Source organism: Takifugu flavidus, chromosome 7 (genome assembly GCF_003711565.1).
Source record: "Takifugu flavidus isolate HTHZ2018 chromosome 7, ASM371156v2, whole genome shotgun sequence".
Taxonomy (NCBI): domain Eukaryota; kingdom Metazoa; phylum Chordata; class Actinopteri; order Tetraodontiformes; family Tetraodontidae; genus Takifugu; species Takifugu flavidus.
In genome coordinates this window covers 3,690,928-3,710,355 of record NC_079526.1, presented here as the reverse complement: position 1 = coordinate 3,710,355, position 19,428 = coordinate 3,690,928, and the positions used below count along the sequence as shown (strand labels likewise).

At 47.2% G+C, this 19,428-nt stretch overlaps 1 protein-coding gene and 1 pseudogene across 2 annotated transcripts; both read left to right on the top strand.

Moving 5' to 3' along the window:
- Positions 1-3,613: 3,613 nt before the first annotated feature.
- Positions 3,614-5,538, top strand: LOC130528155 (chymotrypsin-like elastase family member 3B; annotated as a pseudogene). The gene is made up of 8 exons (XR_008951224.1): positions 3,614-3,806; positions 3,865-3,951; positions 4,025-4,122; positions 4,211-4,339; positions 4,729-4,865; positions 4,966-5,108; positions 5,191-5,343; positions 5,408-5,538. The product of XR_008951224.1 is annotated as a chymotrypsin-like elastase family member 3B (transcript).
- A 2,863-nt stretch (positions 5,539-8,401) lies between these two features.
- slc34a2b (solute carrier family 34 member 2b) lies at positions 8,402-13,388 on the top strand. Its single transcript, XM_057037181.1, has 13 exons — positions 8,402-8,506; positions 9,156-9,207; positions 9,291-9,404; positions 9,497-9,625; positions 9,750-9,893; positions 9,984-10,095; positions 10,184-10,379; positions 10,835-10,930; positions 11,190-11,301; positions 11,629-11,796; positions 12,054-12,170; positions 12,249-12,373; positions 12,570-13,388. The coding sequence occupies exons 2-13, from the start codon at positions 9,162-9,164 to the stop codon at positions 13,098-13,100; spliced, it is 1,890 nt and encodes a 629-aa protein (XP_056893161.1). The 5' UTR covers positions 8,402-8,506; positions 9,156-9,161; the 3' UTR covers positions 13,101-13,388.
- The last annotated feature ends 6,040 nt before the right edge of the window (positions 13,389-19,428 follow it).

Here is a 19,428-nt window from a genome sequence, read left to right as displayed (position 1 = left end):
TTAGCACGTTGCTACTCATGGTGATATTCAAGGTTTCACAACCATGCAGGACTTTAGTTAGTGCTGATCTAACGTGGGTAAAGGCAAGCGTTAGCACATTCACACAGCACACATACGTGTACGATAAGTTTAAAAAATAAGTTGACGGGGCAACTCTTTTCAAATTTAATGTGTGCTGTTGGCAGAGAGCCTGACCTCCAGGGATGTCCGTCTTTCTTTAATTTTGAGGAACACAAGCGTTCGCTCCATATTGTGAGCTTCAAGCAGACGCGCTTCAGCGGGAAGGTCCAAAGATCAGCAGAGATATTAGAGTCCATCTCCTGGAGTCTTTGAGTGCTTATTAAAGTTTCACAACTCCTCCAGCATTGACAGTCCTTCAGTCTGGAACAGGGCGGAGAATGATGTTGCTGATCCGATAGCGATGTGGCTAGCATGAAAACAGAAACCTTTTGGAAATGAGCTGTGTGAGGGCACTCGTTTTATTTGAATAGCCACACCATTGGGGACCTTAAGGGAACATAAAGGACCCAGAGACGTCCTGATAATCGTCCCACGTCAGTCGCGGCAGAGAAACGCTGCTTTTTCCAAGGCTGCTCGTCCAAATTCCTCCTTTAAGTGTTAAATTCAGTAGCAAATATGAGCTGTGGGTGGGAGGTGTTGAGCCCAGAGCGGTCTGATTTAACCCGGCAGGCAGGTTTGGGGGTCATTCGCCAACAGACAGTTAGCAATTAAGCCTCATTAAGATAATTTCCTTTTGATGTGTCAGACCCTAAATCAGCGATCTGCTCGCTCCAATCGAATCCCACAAAAACCAGAAGCGCGGCCTCTGAAAGTGGCCGACGAACGGAACTCGCTTCCATCTGCCACCACATATTTGGGTGTCAAAGTGTCACGCTGGCCTTCGTCACGTTCCCGTCCCGACCGGACCCTGATCTGCTCTCCACCTGTTGGGCCGCTGGAGCTGCTTTCTACATCAAGCACGTTTCTTTTTCGCTGCTCTTTATATTAAAAAAATGACCTTGTAGAATATTCCGGCCCACAGTCGACCCCGAGTTTGATTTGTGAGTCAAGGGAGCCGGGATAATGACAGGGGCCCCGCTCTGAACACGACCAGTGTTCTGTGTTTATGGGCCCGAGATGCGAGCCAGCGCAGCGGCTAAACTGTTCTTCATTTAAGCAGCACGGTTCTCGTTAGGCGGCGGGTTGTCCTCTGGGGGGGGCTCACCAGGAGCCTCAAGGCCCCCGAATGGAGTCGATTACCAGTTAAAAAGCCACTGTTTGGGACCCGGTGTGAGGTGTCCCCTTAAACGATCAGACGAGGTGTGAAAGTGATGTCAGTCAGAGGCGGAGAACAAAGGCGCCTCTTTGGTTTGCCTGAGCGGCGACGGGGGCGTTTCCTTTGTCGTGGACGCCACCGTTTTCACAACCGCACTTGGCTTTGATTTCAGTCCCGACTCTCCCGATCTGCTCAAAAGCAGCCAACTGTAAAAGAACGGGGAAAATGAAACCCATCCGTTGGATCGTTCCACACATATTGGTGTTTAATATTTGTTTGATATAATAAGTTGTGTGATATTTGCTTTTTTTGGCTCCTGGACTCCAGTCCAGAAACTGAGAAGCTTAAAAAAAGCCAAAATTGCTGTGGAAAATGAGCCTTTTTTTAGATTCTCCTTTTCATGGCTGAGTAGATGTAAAGGACCAACGTCTGCTCCGATAATTAGATTAAAGGCAGCCCATTTATCACAACGCGCATTAGGGAACAGGAAAGACTGGCGTAATGGTCTCAGACTGGAGACGGTCCGTCACCTTCAGCCAGGGAGAAACAGGAGAAACGCAGCAACAGACGCTTCGACCACATCAGGATGAAAAGAGAACAACTAAAGTAAACTTGTGGCTAATGTGAAGCTTTGTTCCACACTCGTCAAACACTGTTGAAAGAAAAGACCCGAACAGGCCAGAGAGGCTCCTGCTGCCCTCACACACTCAGACCTTTGTAATTTTAATAAAACAACATAATAAATGAAAAGACGTTCTTCTTCTCCGGTGGAACAGAGGACGTCGGCAGAGCAGTAAAGTGTGATTTACGTCCCGGTGGTCTAATTGGCAGCTCTTCCTCCTTCCACAGGCGGCGCCAGTCACATTTCTGATGTATCTGAAAGCCTTCAGAGATGTATTTGGCCCTAAAAGACGCTGGTGTGTTTCAGGTCATTTATCTCTCCTGAATAAGGAGGAGCGCTGCTCCCGTTTCAAACGGTGTTTTATTTTTTAGCCTTAAAAACTTGTGTAGCTCAGCAAAAAAAGCTGTGGAACAGTTTCCAAGAGGCTGATAACGCACCGGCCCGAGCACTTTATCCAGCGTTTCAATCATTAACGCGACGTGTTTGGATTATCTGGGCCGCTGGGGGTCATTTTTAACCCTCTCGATGCTGCCGTGCGGCCTCGGTTAGCATGTTAGCGTGTCTGAACTCTCCTGTCTACACGCTGCTGCGTGTTTAGGCCCGGTTTATGAATGCGGTGACCATCGTGAGAGCCAGCATGGTGGGTTCCTTCACCGTGAGCTGTAACCTGAATGTCTCACCGTCCCGTCGTTCTGTTACACAAACACAACACATAGATCTCCCGAGAGCGAAGCGCGGAGAGAATTATCTCGCTTGAGAAAACACGACAAAGGCTCCAGGCAGGAGAACCGCAGCGCCAATATTACCTCCCCCCGGGACAGGAGTGAGGAATTGGCTCCAGTCTGAGCGAATGTATCCGTTATTAAAGCGGGGGAACGGTGTTTGGGTCCGGTTCTGCAGCTCTGCGGTCACGGGAAGAAACCGGCACCGAACCCGACGCCTCTCGTTCTCCGCTTCCCCTCTTTTCCTCCCTGCTTTCCTTCACTCCCTCTTCAGCCACCTCAGCCTCTCTCATTTTCCAAAACCTCACAAACTCCCTCCAGGAACAATTTGTTCCACGCATACGTGCTGGATCTTATTTTAGGCCCCCGCTTCACGTCTCCCTACAGATAAATGCTAAAATATTGGTTGTGGCATAAATTGCTTGGCGTCGACCTCTAGAGTGGTCAGCACCATGTGGGGGGAGGGGGGGGGGGGGTCAAAGGTCAAGGCCAGTGTTTCTGACAGGAATCTACTGGTGCCTGCAGATGTTCAGTATGACCTCATCCTTGTTAGTCTGCTACATGTCTGGGTACTATTTCAAACCACCAGAAGATTCCCGACTCCCCCGAAACTCCTGGCAAAGGTTTTCACACTGGAGAGTGTGTGTGTGTGTGTGTGTGTGTGTGTGTGTGTGTGTGTGTGTGTGTGTGTGTGTGTGGTGTGTGTGTGTAAGCGCATAAACACATGGAAATTTGACATGAGGGAAACTGCAGAGCAGAGAAGCGCCGCTGCCAAGTCAGCACTTTCGATCCCATTATTCAGATGAGCTGGTTTTTCAACATCAGCCCAGCACATTAAGGGAATATTGAACTAAAACAGGAGCGGCCAAGCCGGGCATCATTAGCTCGCGTGCACGCCGCTCGCCGCTGCGTCTCTTGTTTGATTTCTTTCCCTCCTGTGGGATAAAGGTTCGTTCCCATCGCTGAAGGTCACCTCCGCATCTTGGCAGCCCAAACCGGTGCATCTGCGGGAGAGGAAGGTTTTCCCAGCTTCGGCCGGCAGCGAGCGTTGATAACGGGCGTGCGCAGGTTCATTGCAACCCCGACAGACATCCTGAGGTGGTGTACGAAGACTGACGGCCAGTATACTGACAGACGGACGCCATGACGTGGACGTTTGGCCTCCTGCTGCTCCAGGCAGCCTATGGTGAGTACCCAGGCACACCTGCGGCTCTTCACCGAGGAACTCATTTCTGTGTTTGCAGTTTTTGGATGTGGCACACCTGCTGTCAAGCCCGACACCGGCAGGGTGGTGAACGGAGAGGACGCCCGCCCACAGCTGGCCGTGGCAGGTAGCAGAGCCTCAGAGCCCCCGCAGCGTTCAGGGCTCACGCTTCTTCCCTGACCGCAGGCGCCTTTTCTCAGATCTCCCTGCAGGTGAAACACGGCAGCCGCTACCATCACACCTGCGGAGGGACCCTGGTCGGACCTCGCTGGGTGCTGACCGCCGGACACTGCATCTGGTGACGCACCACCAAATGAGAAATTTGTCCGCGTGATTCGAGTCCCGTCGGGGATTATTAATCAGAGCCCTCGATGGGTGTGTGACAGGCCCGGAGACATCTACCGCGTGGTGTTAGGAGAGCACGACATGAGCACACAGGAGGGCACCGAGCAGATCAGAGATGTCTTACGCATCATTGTCCATCCCAATTGGGACATCAACTTCGTGGCTGATGGGTGAGATTACTTGTACGTGTGTGTTTGGGTGTGTGTGTGTGTGTGTGTGTGTGTGTGTGTGTGTGCTTAATGAGTTTGCCATGTTTTTTGCAGGATATTTCTAAAAGCGGCTTGAAAGATCCTGCGATGAAACATAAAATAAACATGAATAAATAACGTCACACCCCACATAAACATTAACAGTGTAAAACTTTACAGCTCCTCTCAGAAGCTGTAAAAATGCCAAACTCGACGCACCCTGTGGTTTTAATTGGTGTGATTGTGTGGAAATGTGTCCAGTTTCAGGTCACCAACAGACGTTAGCATCCACGCTGAACCGCTGCGGAATGTTAAATATACAGAATGGAAACTTTTGTAACAACGTCTAACGACATTTGTTTGTCTCCCAGCAACGACCTCACCCTGCTGAAGCTGGACAAGAGCCCCATCATGACCGACAGTGTGGGGGTGGCCTGTCTCCCGGAGGCCGGAGAGCTCCTCCCCCCCGGGACGGCCTGTTACATCTCCGGCTGGGGCAACCTTTACAGTAAAGTCGCCGCTTCGCTGATTTGTTCCCTTCTGTTGCAGGCGGACCGAGTCCTGAATGAACGATATGCGTGTCGTTTGGTTCTGTCCTCCCCCCACAGCCAACGGGCCGATGCCGGACAAGCTGCAGCAGGCCCTGCTGCCTGTGGTGGGACACGGCGTGTGCAGCCAAAGCGACTGGTGGGGCTCCTTCGTCAAGACCACCATGATTTGTGCGGGTGGAGACGTCGTGTCCGGATGCAACGTGCGTGAGGAAGAGCAAAGAAGGGTGTCTCTAGCTGCGATGGAAGTCAGTCTTTAGCCTGTGCTCCTTTCCCTGCCTCCAGGGAGACTCTGGCGGTCCTCTGAACTGTTTGGGTCAGGACGGTAGATGGTTTGTTCACGGGGTGACCAGTTTCGTCTCTTCCCGGACCTGCAATGAAGTGAAGAAGCCCACCGTCTTCACTCGCATCTCAGCCTTCAGAGAGTGGCTCAGCGATGTAAGTTCTGCTGGTTCTCCCCCACCACCACTGTCCAGCGTCCAACGTCCTCTTTTCTCCACAGATCATGCTGCACTACTGAGGAGTCCATAATGCACAGCTCACACCGCAGCATCTAACAATAAACTCGGCATCTAAATAAAGTGCTGAAAATTTTGCCGTCTTTAAAATGAAATAAAAACTCAACACTTCATATTTTATTGTGTGGTAAAAAGAAGACCGAAGACGTCGACATGAATTCAATGTTTTCTCTCAATCATGGCCAAGGCCGATGCTGCTGAACACACAGTAGTGGACGACATCGCCATGACAGCAACAGCAACGCACAGGCCAGATGAGGGGTCGGCTGCTGCACCTGAGAACTTTCGGAGACACGATACAGTATCAAGCATACACGTTTATGACTTCATTTGATAAATAAGACCAATTTCTTGGTGTAAAGATTGGACACGACCCAAGAAAGGACCCTTTTCTTTAATGGCAGAGAGGCTGGACAGGTCTGTAAACATAGATGCCCTCATCAGCATGAGATCATTCGACATCTGCCAGATGTTTTACCAGACTGTCACACTCTTCAGCGAGGTCTTGTGTTCAGGAGGCAGTCTGGGCTCCTCTTTGACTTCACTTGCTGGTACTAGTTGGAACTGCTCAGCGCTCGAAAGCTAGTCGGTCCAACAGCGCCATCGTGTGGGAGAAAGTGGCGAGGCAGGGGGAAAAGTGCGGTAAGAAGAGGTGACCGCAGATGTAATTTTGTTGCCTTCACTTGCAGTTTTCACCTGATATTGTCACGGACAGGACGTGTAAGTGAAAGGTGAAAGAAAAGCAGCATTTTAGGTTATACATTTTAGCCAGGCTTACAATTAGAAAATCAGGCTTTGGTAACAGCTGGTGTTTGAAAATTAAATTAATTATTAAATTGAGTCATGGTCATATTTTCTTCGATTTAGTCTTGTCAAACCCATATTTAAAATTTTTATTAGAATTTTGCCTTCCTATTTTATTAGGGAAATTGTCTAAAGGTCTGCATTCTTACTCAGTTATGTCCTGGTGTCAGACGTGACCTCGGGGTCGCCCATTCATCGGCAGAAATAAACGGTCACCCACTTTCATACACTGGAGATGGTTACTGTTAAATAATACCCTGTTCAAGCACAGTTAGTGACATGAGCAGTACAAGGACCAATGATCCTTATCACCCGAGCGACTCCACCACCTGAGCTACAGCTGCTGTTCTTCTGTCACTCCAGATAAAGGTCAAGGGTCAGTAAGGTGAGGTGATTCTTAGCGAGCAGCACAGCAAGCGTGCAGCTGTGTGGTATGTAAATCCACCTAAATTTACAGATTCAAACGGTTTAATGCAAAATTCACACATGCAGCCACAGATCGGACGCGTAGAAAGCCACGCACACTTTCTTCACTTCTAAATTTAGCAGCTGCTCTATTTCAATGCAGGAGTTTCAGCTGGTTTGGGTGAGTTCTAAGAGCAGAGTTTTATAGTTTTATGGGTGACAACAGGCTGCCTACAAGCGTACGGCAGGGGGTGGCCTCAGCTACCCCTGACCCTCAGTGGACTATGCCAGCATGGCAATAACTGGCATCTGCTCAGCGGCCTTGTAGGCAATCATTGACTTCAATACCGCAACAATTCCCAGAGCAAAACAACCTTCTGACCATTAGTTCCAAGAGGCTAGAGGCCATAATGCAGCACATTCTGCTCGGTCCAGTAAGACGAGCGTTACAGTAAAAGACCAAAGTTGAGTAAAAAAATGAATCCATCACAAAGGTCACTTGGGCCTTTGCATAGTATTTATATTAGTCTGTGGGTGGAGAATTCAAGGCAGCATTCCAAAGGTTAAAGGTATGTCTCAGTTGACCCTTCATCATATGTGGGGCTTCTGTGGGGGAGGACCATGACAGTGAACCAAATGGGTTAGTGGATATATAACTAGGTGAATTATAAAAAAAAAAAGAAAGAAGCTTTCAGCTGTTTTTTTACGCTTTGCTTTCTGTCACACATCTGTCATGCACAGGACTGAACTGGCCCTCACTGACAAGGTCAAGGTCAAGGTTGATCCACCCCCAATATTAGAGCCTCATTATAATCACAATTAATATACTACACTATACACAAGTCACTGAAACTGATATATAGAATCCTGAATTACAGGTTTGTTTTTAAAGTATCTCGTTGGTACAAAAGCTCTTGATTTTATGACCTGAAAGCAAATAATGAAGCCTCTGAATAAGCATTGTGTTATTACATCATTACCATGAGTATTACATCGTCATAGATCAAATACGCTGCTTACTGTCCATGCTTGAGAAATTATGTGTTTTTTTTTTCTTGAACTCTTTGAACTGGTTTTATGAGTAAACTGGGCAATTCTTTTATAGCAGTTTTGGGAGTAACTCAGAGATCATTCCAGCTTAATGATTCACATCTATTCACACCATTTATTTTAGATGTAATATGCTTTGTTGTTACAGCGATATTGCAGCCCTATCATGTCATAAACCTCAACTAATGAGCAATAAGACTGCTGGTGTGTCCATGCTTGACACAAATGTGTGTGAGTGTGTGTTGTGTTTGGACCGGCTGATCTGTAGACAGGTGCTGAGTGTGTGTGTGTGTGTGTGTGTGTGGTGTGTGTGTGTGTGTGTGTGTGTGTGTGTGTTGTGTGTGTGTGTGTGTGTGAAACTTAAAATTACAAATACAAAATTTTGGAGCAGGTGCTGTGGCGATAGGAAAACATATTTGGATTTACCACCACGAGGGGGCAGACTTTCTAATTCTAGAATTCACCTGAGGCTGAGAGTGAAGGTGCTCACAGCAGCCTTCTAATCTGTACATACTGGATGCTATCACCTGTAGCTCTAATCCTACTTCAAGTGCCGATATTGTAAGAAATCCCTGCCTTAATAAGTCCTGCATCTGACCTCTGACAGCTGTCATAATTCACTACATCATCACACTTGCGGCTGCACTCTGTACGTGTGTGCCTGTGTGTGTGCGGGACCTTTGAACTGAGAGGACTGATCGCTTCACTGGCGTGCGTGTGCGTGCGTGTGTGATGGCGCGACGGAGCTATAAAAGCGGTTCCGCCTCTGCGGGAGCAACAGGTGATCCAGGAGAAGCTTCTTGCCGACGGCTTCTCCGCTACAGGTGAGTCTCCGCCCTGCACGGAGTTCTGGAATCCGTGAAATTCAATTTATTCTTTGGATTTGTGTGTGTGTGTGTGTGTGTGTGTGTGTGTGTGTGTGTGTGTGTGGTGTGGTGTGTGTGTGTGTGTGTGTGTGTGTGTGTGTGTGTGTGTGTGTGTGTGTGTTTTAATGCACAAGAAACTTCTGAACAGAGGTTTGATCTTGGAGATTTAGGTTTCCATTAGTAGAGCTACGCTAACATCATTTCACAGTAGAACTTATTTTGAGATGTCATGTTAAAATGTTGAAATGTTTCATGAGCCCTATTTTTTTTAGCGTTTTGTGCCTGATGTGAAACTGAATTGTAAAATGAGCTCAAACTTTATAAAAAATAAAGTGAGAATAGTTGAAGGAAGTTAATAGAGAAAAGGCAGCATATTCAAATTTATAATATATTCAAAAATATTCCCGAATGTCGGAATAGTCAAAATACTTGGTTGAAAGAAAGAAGAAAGAAAGAAAGAAAGAAAGAAAGAAAGAAAGAAACAAAGAAAGAAACAAAGAAACAAAGAAACAAAGAAAGAAAAGGGTTTGAACAGAAAACTGAAAGCACAAGCAGCTCCAACAGATGATCAAAGTTGTTTCATGTATCCGTAACATTTGTTGCCCAGACGATCATGGCTCCCCGACCTGAAGCAGAGTCTGTCTCCCCCGCCGCTCTCAGTACGTTCCTTCTCTCCGGATTATTCCCGCCAGTGTGTTGCTGCCACATTTCCTAACTTTGCCCCACGCTTTGACTTCATTAGGTGAGAAGAGCTCCATTAAGGATGTGGTTCCCGCTCGCTCCACCATGGATCTCGTGGACGCGGACGATCCCTGGGACCTCCCAGATCTTATAGACACTGGGATCAAGTGGTCAGGTGAGACGGGCCGACTGGTCTGCTGGGACGGCCCAGCGTGAGGCTGTGCCCTGAAACACGGGCCTGATGCCGTGGTTTGTCTCTCCTCGCAGACCTGGACACCCGCGGGAAGATTCTGCGAGTTCTTACGGGTATCGGGAAGGGAATTCTGCTGCTTGGATTTCTCTACGTGTTCATTTGCTCACTGGATATTCTCAGCTCTGCATTCCAGTTAGTGGGAGGTAAAGAATCAGTTAAAGGAAATCCATGAAAAAGTCACTCCTTATCAGCGCCCACGCCTGATTTATTGACTTGGGAATGCCGACTCTTGTGTAATGTTCCTCACCAGAGGGTGTTTGTGTGTAGGCAAAGCTGCTGGTGACATCTTCCAGGGCAATGCGGTGTTGGCCAACCCTGTGGCTGGGCTGGTGATCGGGGTGTTAGTCACCGTGCTCGTGCAGAGCTCCAGCACTTCCTCCTCTATTGTGGTCAGCATGGTGTCCTCTGGAAGTACGTTAGTACACACGCGTGTACACACACACACACACACACACACACACATATGTACACGTTTTACAGGCCACTGCCTCTCTGTTCCAGTACTGGATGTCCAGACCGCGGTGCCGATTATCATGGGCGCCAACATCGGGACCTCTGTCACCAACACCATCGTGGCCATGATGCAGGCGGGGGATCGAAACGAGTTCCGCAGGTAAATCAGACGTGGTCGGTTCACACGAACACTGTAATAACTCAAACGGCTGCTGGTTCCCGGTCAAGACGCCTCGATCTGGTTTTAGGGCCTTTGCTGGGGCGACCGTCCACGACTTCTTTAACTGGCTGTCGGTGTTGATTCTTCTGCCTCTGGAGGTGGCTACAGGAGTTCTTTACAAGCTCACCGATCTCCTGATTAAGTCCTTCAACATCCAGAGTGGCGAGGATGCCCCGGACCTGCTGAACGTCATCACGGACCCTCTCACCGACTCTATCATTCAGGTAGAGACGCGCCGTCTCGGGTGCTGCTGCGGATCTGGGTACTGAAGTGCTGAGTCGGTTATTGTCCTGAAAGGCCTCCAAACACAAGCCTCAGACGTCAAGATGAAGCAACACTAACGTTCCCGTATTAAGGATGATGTCATTATGGGCTACGTGAAGAGCTAATGTGCTTCTGTGCGTCAATAAATCCTCAAATTTGATCCCAGATTTAATGCATCAAACTTGGCAGTTAGCATGGTGGTGTGTTCCTCTAACATTAGCGACAGCCTACGCCGATCACCATCATCATGACCACAATGTTGCGCAATAGCAGTTCATCAAACTTGCATTTATCTCGATTTGTGAGCATTTTATGTCCCTACGTTTATATTAATGGCGAAGCCGTTTATTGGGTGTTTGTGTCATTGAAACCAGGACCGGAGTCACGTCTTTATCCTGTTTATTTTCGTCCACAGTTGGATAAATCGGTCATCAATGACCTCGCTACGGGTGACGAAGGAGCCAGAAACAAGAGCCTGATCAAATTCTGGTGCACAGTGGAGAAGTATAAGGTAACGCATCAACAAGCGCCGCATCACGTGCATGAATTATTAGTTTGGCCAACAGAGCGACAGTAAAAACACATGATGAAGCTGCAGTGACCTGTGCCCCTCCCCCCCCCACCCTGTTAATGACTGATTTTGTCCCCTGGCTTCAACCGCACTCATTCTGCTCTTAGATCACTCTGAACACGCCGTTTAATCAAAGGTTGAACGTTAAGGTCGTTGTTTTTAAAGCTTCTCTCTCCCTCCTCCTCCGATCTTCCGGCAGGTGTTACAAAACGTGTCGGTGGAGAGCTGCGTTAATTACACTGCGTGCTGGGAGGACGGCGGCAAGTTCTGGGCGGAGCAGAACGTCACCATGACCAACAACATTGAGAGATGTGAGCATAACTGCCTCAGTAAAATACCTGCGCTTTAAAAAAAAAAAGCACCTAAAGGGAAACATGATACCCAACAAACTCCTTCATCCGGACCCTCTGGTGGTCGGACAATGACCACCTTTGAGTGTTTCCAGTAGAGGGGCGCATACCCTCACCTCACTGCTCAATAGGTCTATTCATACCGACTCCGTGAGGCAGCTGAGAGCCACATGACCACCAAATTTATTGTTCCCTTGTGCAAAAAGAAAGCTGCTCCTCAGGGTGCTCGTTGTCTTGTTTGAGGGTTTGTTCCTTCCTAACCAGTGATCATGTGATCGTCCCCCACAGGCAGCCACATCTTCGCCTACACCACGCTGCCAGACCTGGCCGTCGGCCTCATCCTGCTGGCGGCGTCTCTGCTGCTCCTCTGTACCTGCCTCATCCTCATCGTCAAGCTGCTCAACTCCATGCTGAAGGGCCAGGTGGCGGTGGTCATCAAGAAGGTGCTGAACACAGGTAAACCTGACGGAGGCGTGGCGTCGAAGGGACGCTGGCGGCAGCCTGTTTGATAGTCGGCACATCGGCCTTGTGGTGGTGCTCGATGAGCGACGCAGGCGCAGCCTTCCTGTAGCTTCCGGCCCACCTCCTGGTCCGTCTGTCTTGAGAGGTGTCGGAGAAAGCTCAGAAACAGATGCTGCACCTGGCCGGCTCTGCTCTCATTCAGCCACACTTGTCTGGGATCGCTGCTCACGTCTGTCCCCGTTTGCCTGCAGACTTCCCGTTCCCCTTCGGCTGGGTTACCGGCTACATCGCAATCGTGGTGGGAGCAGGGATGACCTTTATTGTTCAGAGCAGCTCCGTCTTCACCTCAGCTATCACCCCTCTTGTGGGTAAGTAAACCCTTCCGCACCCAGTTGGCTGTTTTTACGGGATCGATTTGATTCATTGTCCCAACTATCGGTCCACAGGGATTGGCGTCATTAGCCTTGAGAGGGCCTATCCCCTAACGCTGGGATCAAACATCGGGACTACAACTACCTCTATACTTGCTGCTATGGCGAGCCCAGGAGATACCCTGTCGGATTCCTTACAGGTAAAATATGTGGACAGAAAAACAAAAGAGGCATCCCTGCTTATTTTAGTCATTTTCCTACATTTGCTTAGCATTTGCCCGAATGTCCCGAATGAATCCATGGTTCCAAAAGATTAGCCGGTTTGCCTGCATGAAGATCCTGGAAGTTCCTCTAAGAGATGCTCAAATCTAATATTTGTATGTTTCCCCCCCACAGATTGCCCTTTGCCATTTCATCTTCAATATCATGGGTATCTTAATTTGGTATCCAATCCCCTTCATGCGAATACCTATAAGGTTAGCTAGAGGGCTGGGTAACCGCACGGCTAAATACCGCTGGTTCGCTATCCTCTACCTCATCCTGTGCTTCCTGGTCCTCCCTCTGTCCGTGTTTGGCCTCTCCATGGCCGGCTGGATCGTCATGGTCAGCGTCTGCGTGCCCATAGTCGTGCTGATTATCTTTGTGATCGTCGTCAACGTGATGCAGTCTCGCTGGCCACGCTTCCTGCCCAAGGTGCTGCGCAGCTGGGACTTCTTGCCCCGGCCGCTGCACTCGCTGGCGCCCTGGGACGCGGTGGTGACCTCCATGCTCGGCTTCTGCGGCAACCGCTGCTGCTGCTGCTGCAAATGCTCCAACTGCTGCCAGCGCAACGACGAGGAGGCCGTGAGGAAAGGGAGTCTGGAGGTGTACGACAACCCAGCCATGTCATTCGACGACGATCCAAAGGATACCGTGACGCATTTTTAAATGAGGAAAAGTTAAATGAGAAGATCGGCGCGATGCATGTTTGGCTGTAGACTTTCAATAATTCTCCTTATTTAAATTGCATTTCAAGTGTTGCAGTAATTATTACACTCCCCATAATGCTGGACAGTATGAGTCCTGGTGACGGAGACGGGCTTGGTGCACATGTGCTGTATGTTGGAAAACGTATTATTCGGACAAAGTGTCCACTATAATGTCCCGGATTGTTCTGAATTTATTTTTATACTTTTTGGTGATATATATAAAAAAAATCTCTTCCTCTTTTTTTTTTATATATATCATATATATATATAATAGTCTTTTTCTTCCTTCTGAACTTTAAAAATTGAAAAGTTTAATGTAGCATTTCAAATATTTGTTATTCAGTATTTAAGATTGTTAAATGTATGTTAATAAAGAAATTATTATTTGTAAAGGAGGGTCTCATAAGTCTGACTATTGTTAAAAACACACACTTGTTATGAGCAGAAGTTCTTTACCCAGAGTTTATCGATGAAGTATAAGATTCCTTTGGTTCTCAACAGTATAGATCTGCTCACATCCCGGCTAACGCTACAAAACTGCAGGTCAACGGCGGTCAGAGTGGAGATCGATAGGCCACGGAGGATCCATATAAAAGCTGCTTCTGAGAATGTAATAGCTTCCTCCTTCAGGCAGACAGTCGGCCTGGTAGGGACAGAAACGTCAATAACGCATTCATATGTGGAGATATGAAATTAGCCTCACACGATGCTAACGAGGAACAGCCTGCTACACTCACCTGTGCTGTCATGGTGTAAAATCTTTAAACAAATACATCTGAAGTGCAGGTTGGGCAGATTTAGAGAGTGAAGTGTTGCTTAAATAGACAGGTTGTGGTTCATGACCTTTCGTGGGGGTCACTTGTCAGGCCATGACAAAGGAAACTTTTGTAAACCTCAAAATAAACCACACTGGACATACAAGCACCTTTTCTGAGAATAAATACAAACCTGCACCAATCTGCTGTGTGTTTTTTTTTCAAATGCAGCTCTCTATTTATTGATTAATAAATAGAAAAAAAAGCTATTTTTATTTTAGTTTAATTTTATCTCCTCATTTTGACCTCTACAGTTCCAAACCATCCAGGAAACTTGGGGAAGAACACTTTTTTAAATTCTGAAATGGAAAGAAAGTGAAATACTTTTACTTCTTTATTTATAAGAAATGCAAATCCATGAAGCATGCCCATAAAATAAATACACCTGTTATTAATTTTTGTATTGTGATGGACAGTAAATATAAACTTATCATTGTAGATTTCATGGAGGGTCAGTACGATATTTTAAATGCGACCAACAAAAGAAAAGGAAATTTAGGATGAATATTCTTGAATTATAGATTTTTATTGTCAAACCTGTGTCTATTTATTTTCTAATCTCTGTGCAGTTGGCTTTGACCACCAGCTGTTGAAGTAGAATAATTGCAGCCCTTTAAAATGTTCACGCTAAAACAATTCAAATCAGCCGTGTGACCAGTGAGCTGCTCACTCACAGGCAGCACCGTCATCGTCATCTTCGCTGTCGCGACAGCAGTGTGGCCATGTTGTCTAATCTCAGTGTCCTCCCACGCCACCACCCACGCTGCCCCTGCCCCTGCCCCTGCCCCTGCCCCTGCCCCTGCCCCTGCCCCTGCCCCTGCCCCTGCCGCTGCCCCTGCCCCTGCCCCTGCCCCTGCCCCTGCCCCTGCCACCACCAGGAACACACCAGGAAACACGAGGACTCTTGGTGGCATCGCGCCCACACGACACTGAATAATTCTGACCCTGACGATGTCTCACATTTAATTGTTTCAGGTTGTTCCACCCGTGTGGACTTTTAACTGTTCTTTTCTCTCCCTGAGTCACATTAGCAGGCGAGACGTGGTGACAGCGCACTAATTCGATGACACACGTTGACATTAAAAAGTTATAGTTTGACAGCAAGACTCCACTTCCTTATTTCTCTGCCTTTTGCTGAGGAAAATATTTGAATTACCAGAAATGTCACACACACTTGCTCTCTTTTCTTTCTTTTTTACACTATGAAGAATGTTATTGTGGCGTCGCCCAGGTTGGATTATGAGTTCAGCTAAAGTGTAATGCAATTTTATCTTCCCAGCTTTAGGATTTTGTCACATTTGTGCCCGAGCCCCACGCACGTATCGGGTCGTTACACAACTCGAGCGTTTCAGATGGAGACCAGAAGAAGAATGCAAAGATAAACATTAAGTGATAAAATGCAGCAAAGCGTGCGGAGCCAAGCTGCAGAACAAATGCTGTCGCAAGAAGTCTGACTTATGGTTCCTTCTGGGTTTCTCTTTGTGTGTGGGTGTGTGTGTGGGTGTGTGTCCTGGGAATTATCTCTCCGTCCAAATGGATTCTTCATCGGCAAAGGTTTGGCGAGCAGCGCTGGTGGCGTTGGCAGTCAAACGGCTTCACAATGACATCAGCAGGGGAATAACGGCTGATTGGAATTCAGATACAAATGGAGGATAGATTCTTCTGCAGAACCCTTTATTCCCCCGTTACAGTCTGACCCTCAACGCACCGTCGCTTCAACGTGTGCTGGATGTTCCCACGGTGGCCTCCATCCTCTGGAAGCAACATCCCGCCATCTCTTTATGTTCTAAAACCGGACTCCTAAAGTCTTAAAGACAAGAACTTTACATGACACAAACAAACACCAAATACAAATGCACCCGTGGAAAACAACCAAAGTTTATAACACACACACTCAGCCTGCCATAAAGGGCGTTATCAACCGTATCATGTTGTAAACTCATAGAAATCTTAACCTGCAGAGATCAAATAAGACATTCCTGATTAAAGTAAAAGTTCTGATATCATTATGGCAGAATAAAGAACAGTTTAACACAGCGGCTCTGAAGCCTTCTGGGTGGTACATAATAATGTTTGTGTATTTGTTTACTATTTATTTACAGCTTTGGCTAGATGTAAAGATAACATGATCACATTAAGCCACTAAATCCTGCAGAGAAATGAGACTTGAGCCCCACCTCCACAGCTGGGATGGATCTTTGACCTCGCTGACCAGGAGGCAACCATGAAGTGGCTGATAAGCCTGATAAAGATGATTAATCTCTGACAATTACTCAGAATTAACATCATTAAAGGCTCCCACAAGTACTTCTCAGGTGAATCTTAGTTGTTACGCAAGAATCATGTTTACTGACCAGGTTACGATTCCTCTGTTTCTTATATTCTTGGAACAAATGTGGTATTTTACAGCAGCCTCTATGAGCGGGTAGGTAGTTCTGTGTTATTCTTTACTGTTACACTCATGTCACGCTTTGCCAAAGGCAATCCTCTTTTATACCTGCCAATAATTAACTGTGACGGCCAATGTATACAGACCATAAACTAGATATACGAGGCCCTGAACGCCCACGCAGGACTTTCCATGTGAGGCCTGACCTCAGCTTGGTGCACAGCCCCGTGGCCGTCAGAGTTCATAAAACACAAATAATAATACAGATTTATCAGGTTTTCTTTGGGAGATGCGAACCAAGGAGCGTTAGCATTAGCGACGCCGAGCTTGCACGTTGCATTTGGTAGCCAGCTAAGACTTGAAAGTTCATCTTGATGTGCTCGTCTCTTTAGTCACATTTGTGCAGTAAAGGAATAAATTCGATCGCTTATGGGATTTAACATAGCATCGTAAAGTGAAATGATTTGCGACTGAACTCTGATGGCAGCATCCTTGGTCCGGTGACTTTAGCCTCATTTTTTTGAGTAATGTAGTAAAATGTTTCCTTCTTCGCCATCGCTGATGCGTGGTTGCTGTGGGTTTCTGTAATTAGCATGCAAAAATGAAAATAACAGTAACCAACCTTCCTTTATTCCCTCCTTCCTTCCTTCCTTCCTTCCTTCCTTCCTTCCTTCCTTCCTTCCCAGCCAGATCATTAGATGTTTATAAAAAAGCACAGTTAATCTGTTTATTGCTGCGTTTTATGGTCTGATTATCGTTTTTACGGCAACTTGGAGGCTCATTTATTCAATGGCTGCTGATGGGTGAAGGTCCACGCAGGCCTAATAATGAGTGACAACATTCATACGTGGTTGGTAGAGTAGGACGGTCGCGCTCGCCGCGTCGCCAGAGTTTTGTTTTTTATTTTTGGTGTTTGTTTCATGATGCGTCAGAAGAGGCAACGCAGAGGTTCAATAATTTATGACCATTCCATTTGGCAAAGTCCTCTCTGCTGTGCTGGGACACTTAATGGAGTCGAGCCACCACTGATACGAAATTAATATTAGACAATTTAGTAAGAAAAAAAGACATAACAAGCCGGGAAGCTTTTATTTATGATGATAATATGTCGCTTTCCCTACACATTTCACCCTTTTAGTAATTGTTCACCCTCACAAGCAGGAGTATGAGGTCCAGCCTCAGTGGGTCACTCCTGCTCTTAGACCATCTGCTGCACGTAAACTCGCTCCATCCAGCCTGTTCTCCTCTTTAATAATTCAGAAATGCCTTACAAAAACCTAAGAATATCAAAAAATCTGCAAAAATGAACCCCCAGTAGTCAGCGCTCACTCTTCTGAAGTTTGTGCAGGGTGACTCGCTCTTCTCCGAAGGTTTGGATGCGAGCAGGGACGGCAGAGGGAGGTCTGGGGTTTAAACTCAGCACTTAAAGGTCGCGGCGGTATCTGGTCAGTGGTTGTGAGGATGACGGGCGGGTGCCCAACCATCAGACGCCTGCTCAAAGCTAACAACCTCCACTCTCCACGGGCGGCGTCGCAGCAGAGCGCCCCCGGAGGTCAGCAAAAGCACAGCCCATAGACACCACACGGCGTTCTAAAATAGGGGCCGTGCACGGGCGCGTGACAGTAACAAATCAGGCCTAATTGAACGGAAAATCCCGCTCCTTAAATTTCGAATGCAGAAAATCGCTGCCTGCTGGAAGAGTCACGGTGACAAAGCAGCGTCGACGGTGACACGTGCGCCTCCCTCCAGGATTGGCGTGCACACTCAGACGCTCGGACGCACTCGGCCTGAGCTCAGCGCATCAGGGCGGCCTGTGAAGGAACGCTCTGTGCTGCGATGTAGCCAGTGACATTTTTAGATTGTGCGTGGTTAGCTGATCCTGAATCAGCCGAGGCGAAACACAAATGACGTTGAGCAGAAAATGCAACTCTGGTAACATCCTGGAACTACAATGAGTCTGCAAACACCTTCAGAGCACTACCGACGTGCCCTTGAGCAACCTGCCGACTCCCATATCCTCACCTAGGGCCCTGAGATGAGCTGACCACCCATTTAGGGGGATCCCTGCCTGCTGGGATAGGCCCCAGCACCCTCCCTGTGACCCTGAAAGGGATATAGCGATCAAACAAGAGAAAAGGGAAAAAACTCATTTAAATACCACATTTTAAGGAGCTATTGTGTTTTGACATTTTAATGCAATTCGTCACATGAACTCTGTGGGGTTTTTTTTGCCAAAACATTTGACTTCATACGAAATGAAAGGGCAGCATGTATTTGAATTGTTAGTTTGTGCAGCACGTGTGTGTGTGTGTGTGTGTGTGTGCAGGTGATGACATCATTGCTTCAACGCTTTAATTGGTAGCTGGTTTTGCATTTCGTTTTAGCATCTGACCTTAAAAGCACTACTGACAATAATAAGAGTAAAAGAAGAAGATGACAAGGATGATGAAGAAGAATCTTCCAGGTTCTGCTGTCGTCACACACATCGTCGATCTTTGAGCTACAGCTAAGGACTCTTGAACTCTCCGATCATCTGATCCAAATTATAGACACACACTACTGTATTTTTAGCCCATTTTACAGTAACAACACAGATGATTTCATTTTAAATCCGTGCGGAGCAAAAGAACTCTGATAAACCCTTTCAAATAAATGAAAAAAATAAAAAGTTATAACTTTATTTAGTTTGGAGGCGTCAGACTGGGACATGGGCACCCTAATCAATGGCTGGTGTTCACATTAATGACTGTTTGCAGGTATATTTGACACAGGCCTTGCCAAAGTCCAGGGAGGTACGATAAGGAATGGATTTAATCTGCACTCATTTAATAATTGGAGGGAAAAAAAAGATTGTTTGTGCATGTGCGTGCATGCATTTGTGTGTCGCCAGCACATCCTCTGCACACAGGAATGTAAATAATAATAATGATAATATAACAAAGCTTTTTCTGTGGTGAGGGAAATGCAGCTGGAGAGGATTGAACGCTGCGAAAGTCCATGTTGAGCTTCACGGTGTAATGAGGCTGGTCAAAGTTCATCGGGAACAACTGCACAACATCAGCTAATGTGTTATCAGCTCATTA

Coding starts and splice junctions, on each gene's coding strand:
- slc34a2b (XM_057037181.1), top strand. CDS start 9,162: ATGGCTCCCCGACCTGAAGCAGAGTCTGTCTCCCCCGCCGCTCTCA. Junction 9,894..9,983: donor CAGCATGGTGTCCTCTGGAA/GTACGTTAGTAC, acceptor TCTCTGTTCCAG/TACTGGATGTCCAGACCGCG. Junction 10,096..10,183: donor GATCGAAACGAGTTCCGCAG/GTAAATCAGACG, acceptor ATCTGGTTTTAG/GGCCTTTGCTGGGGCGACCG.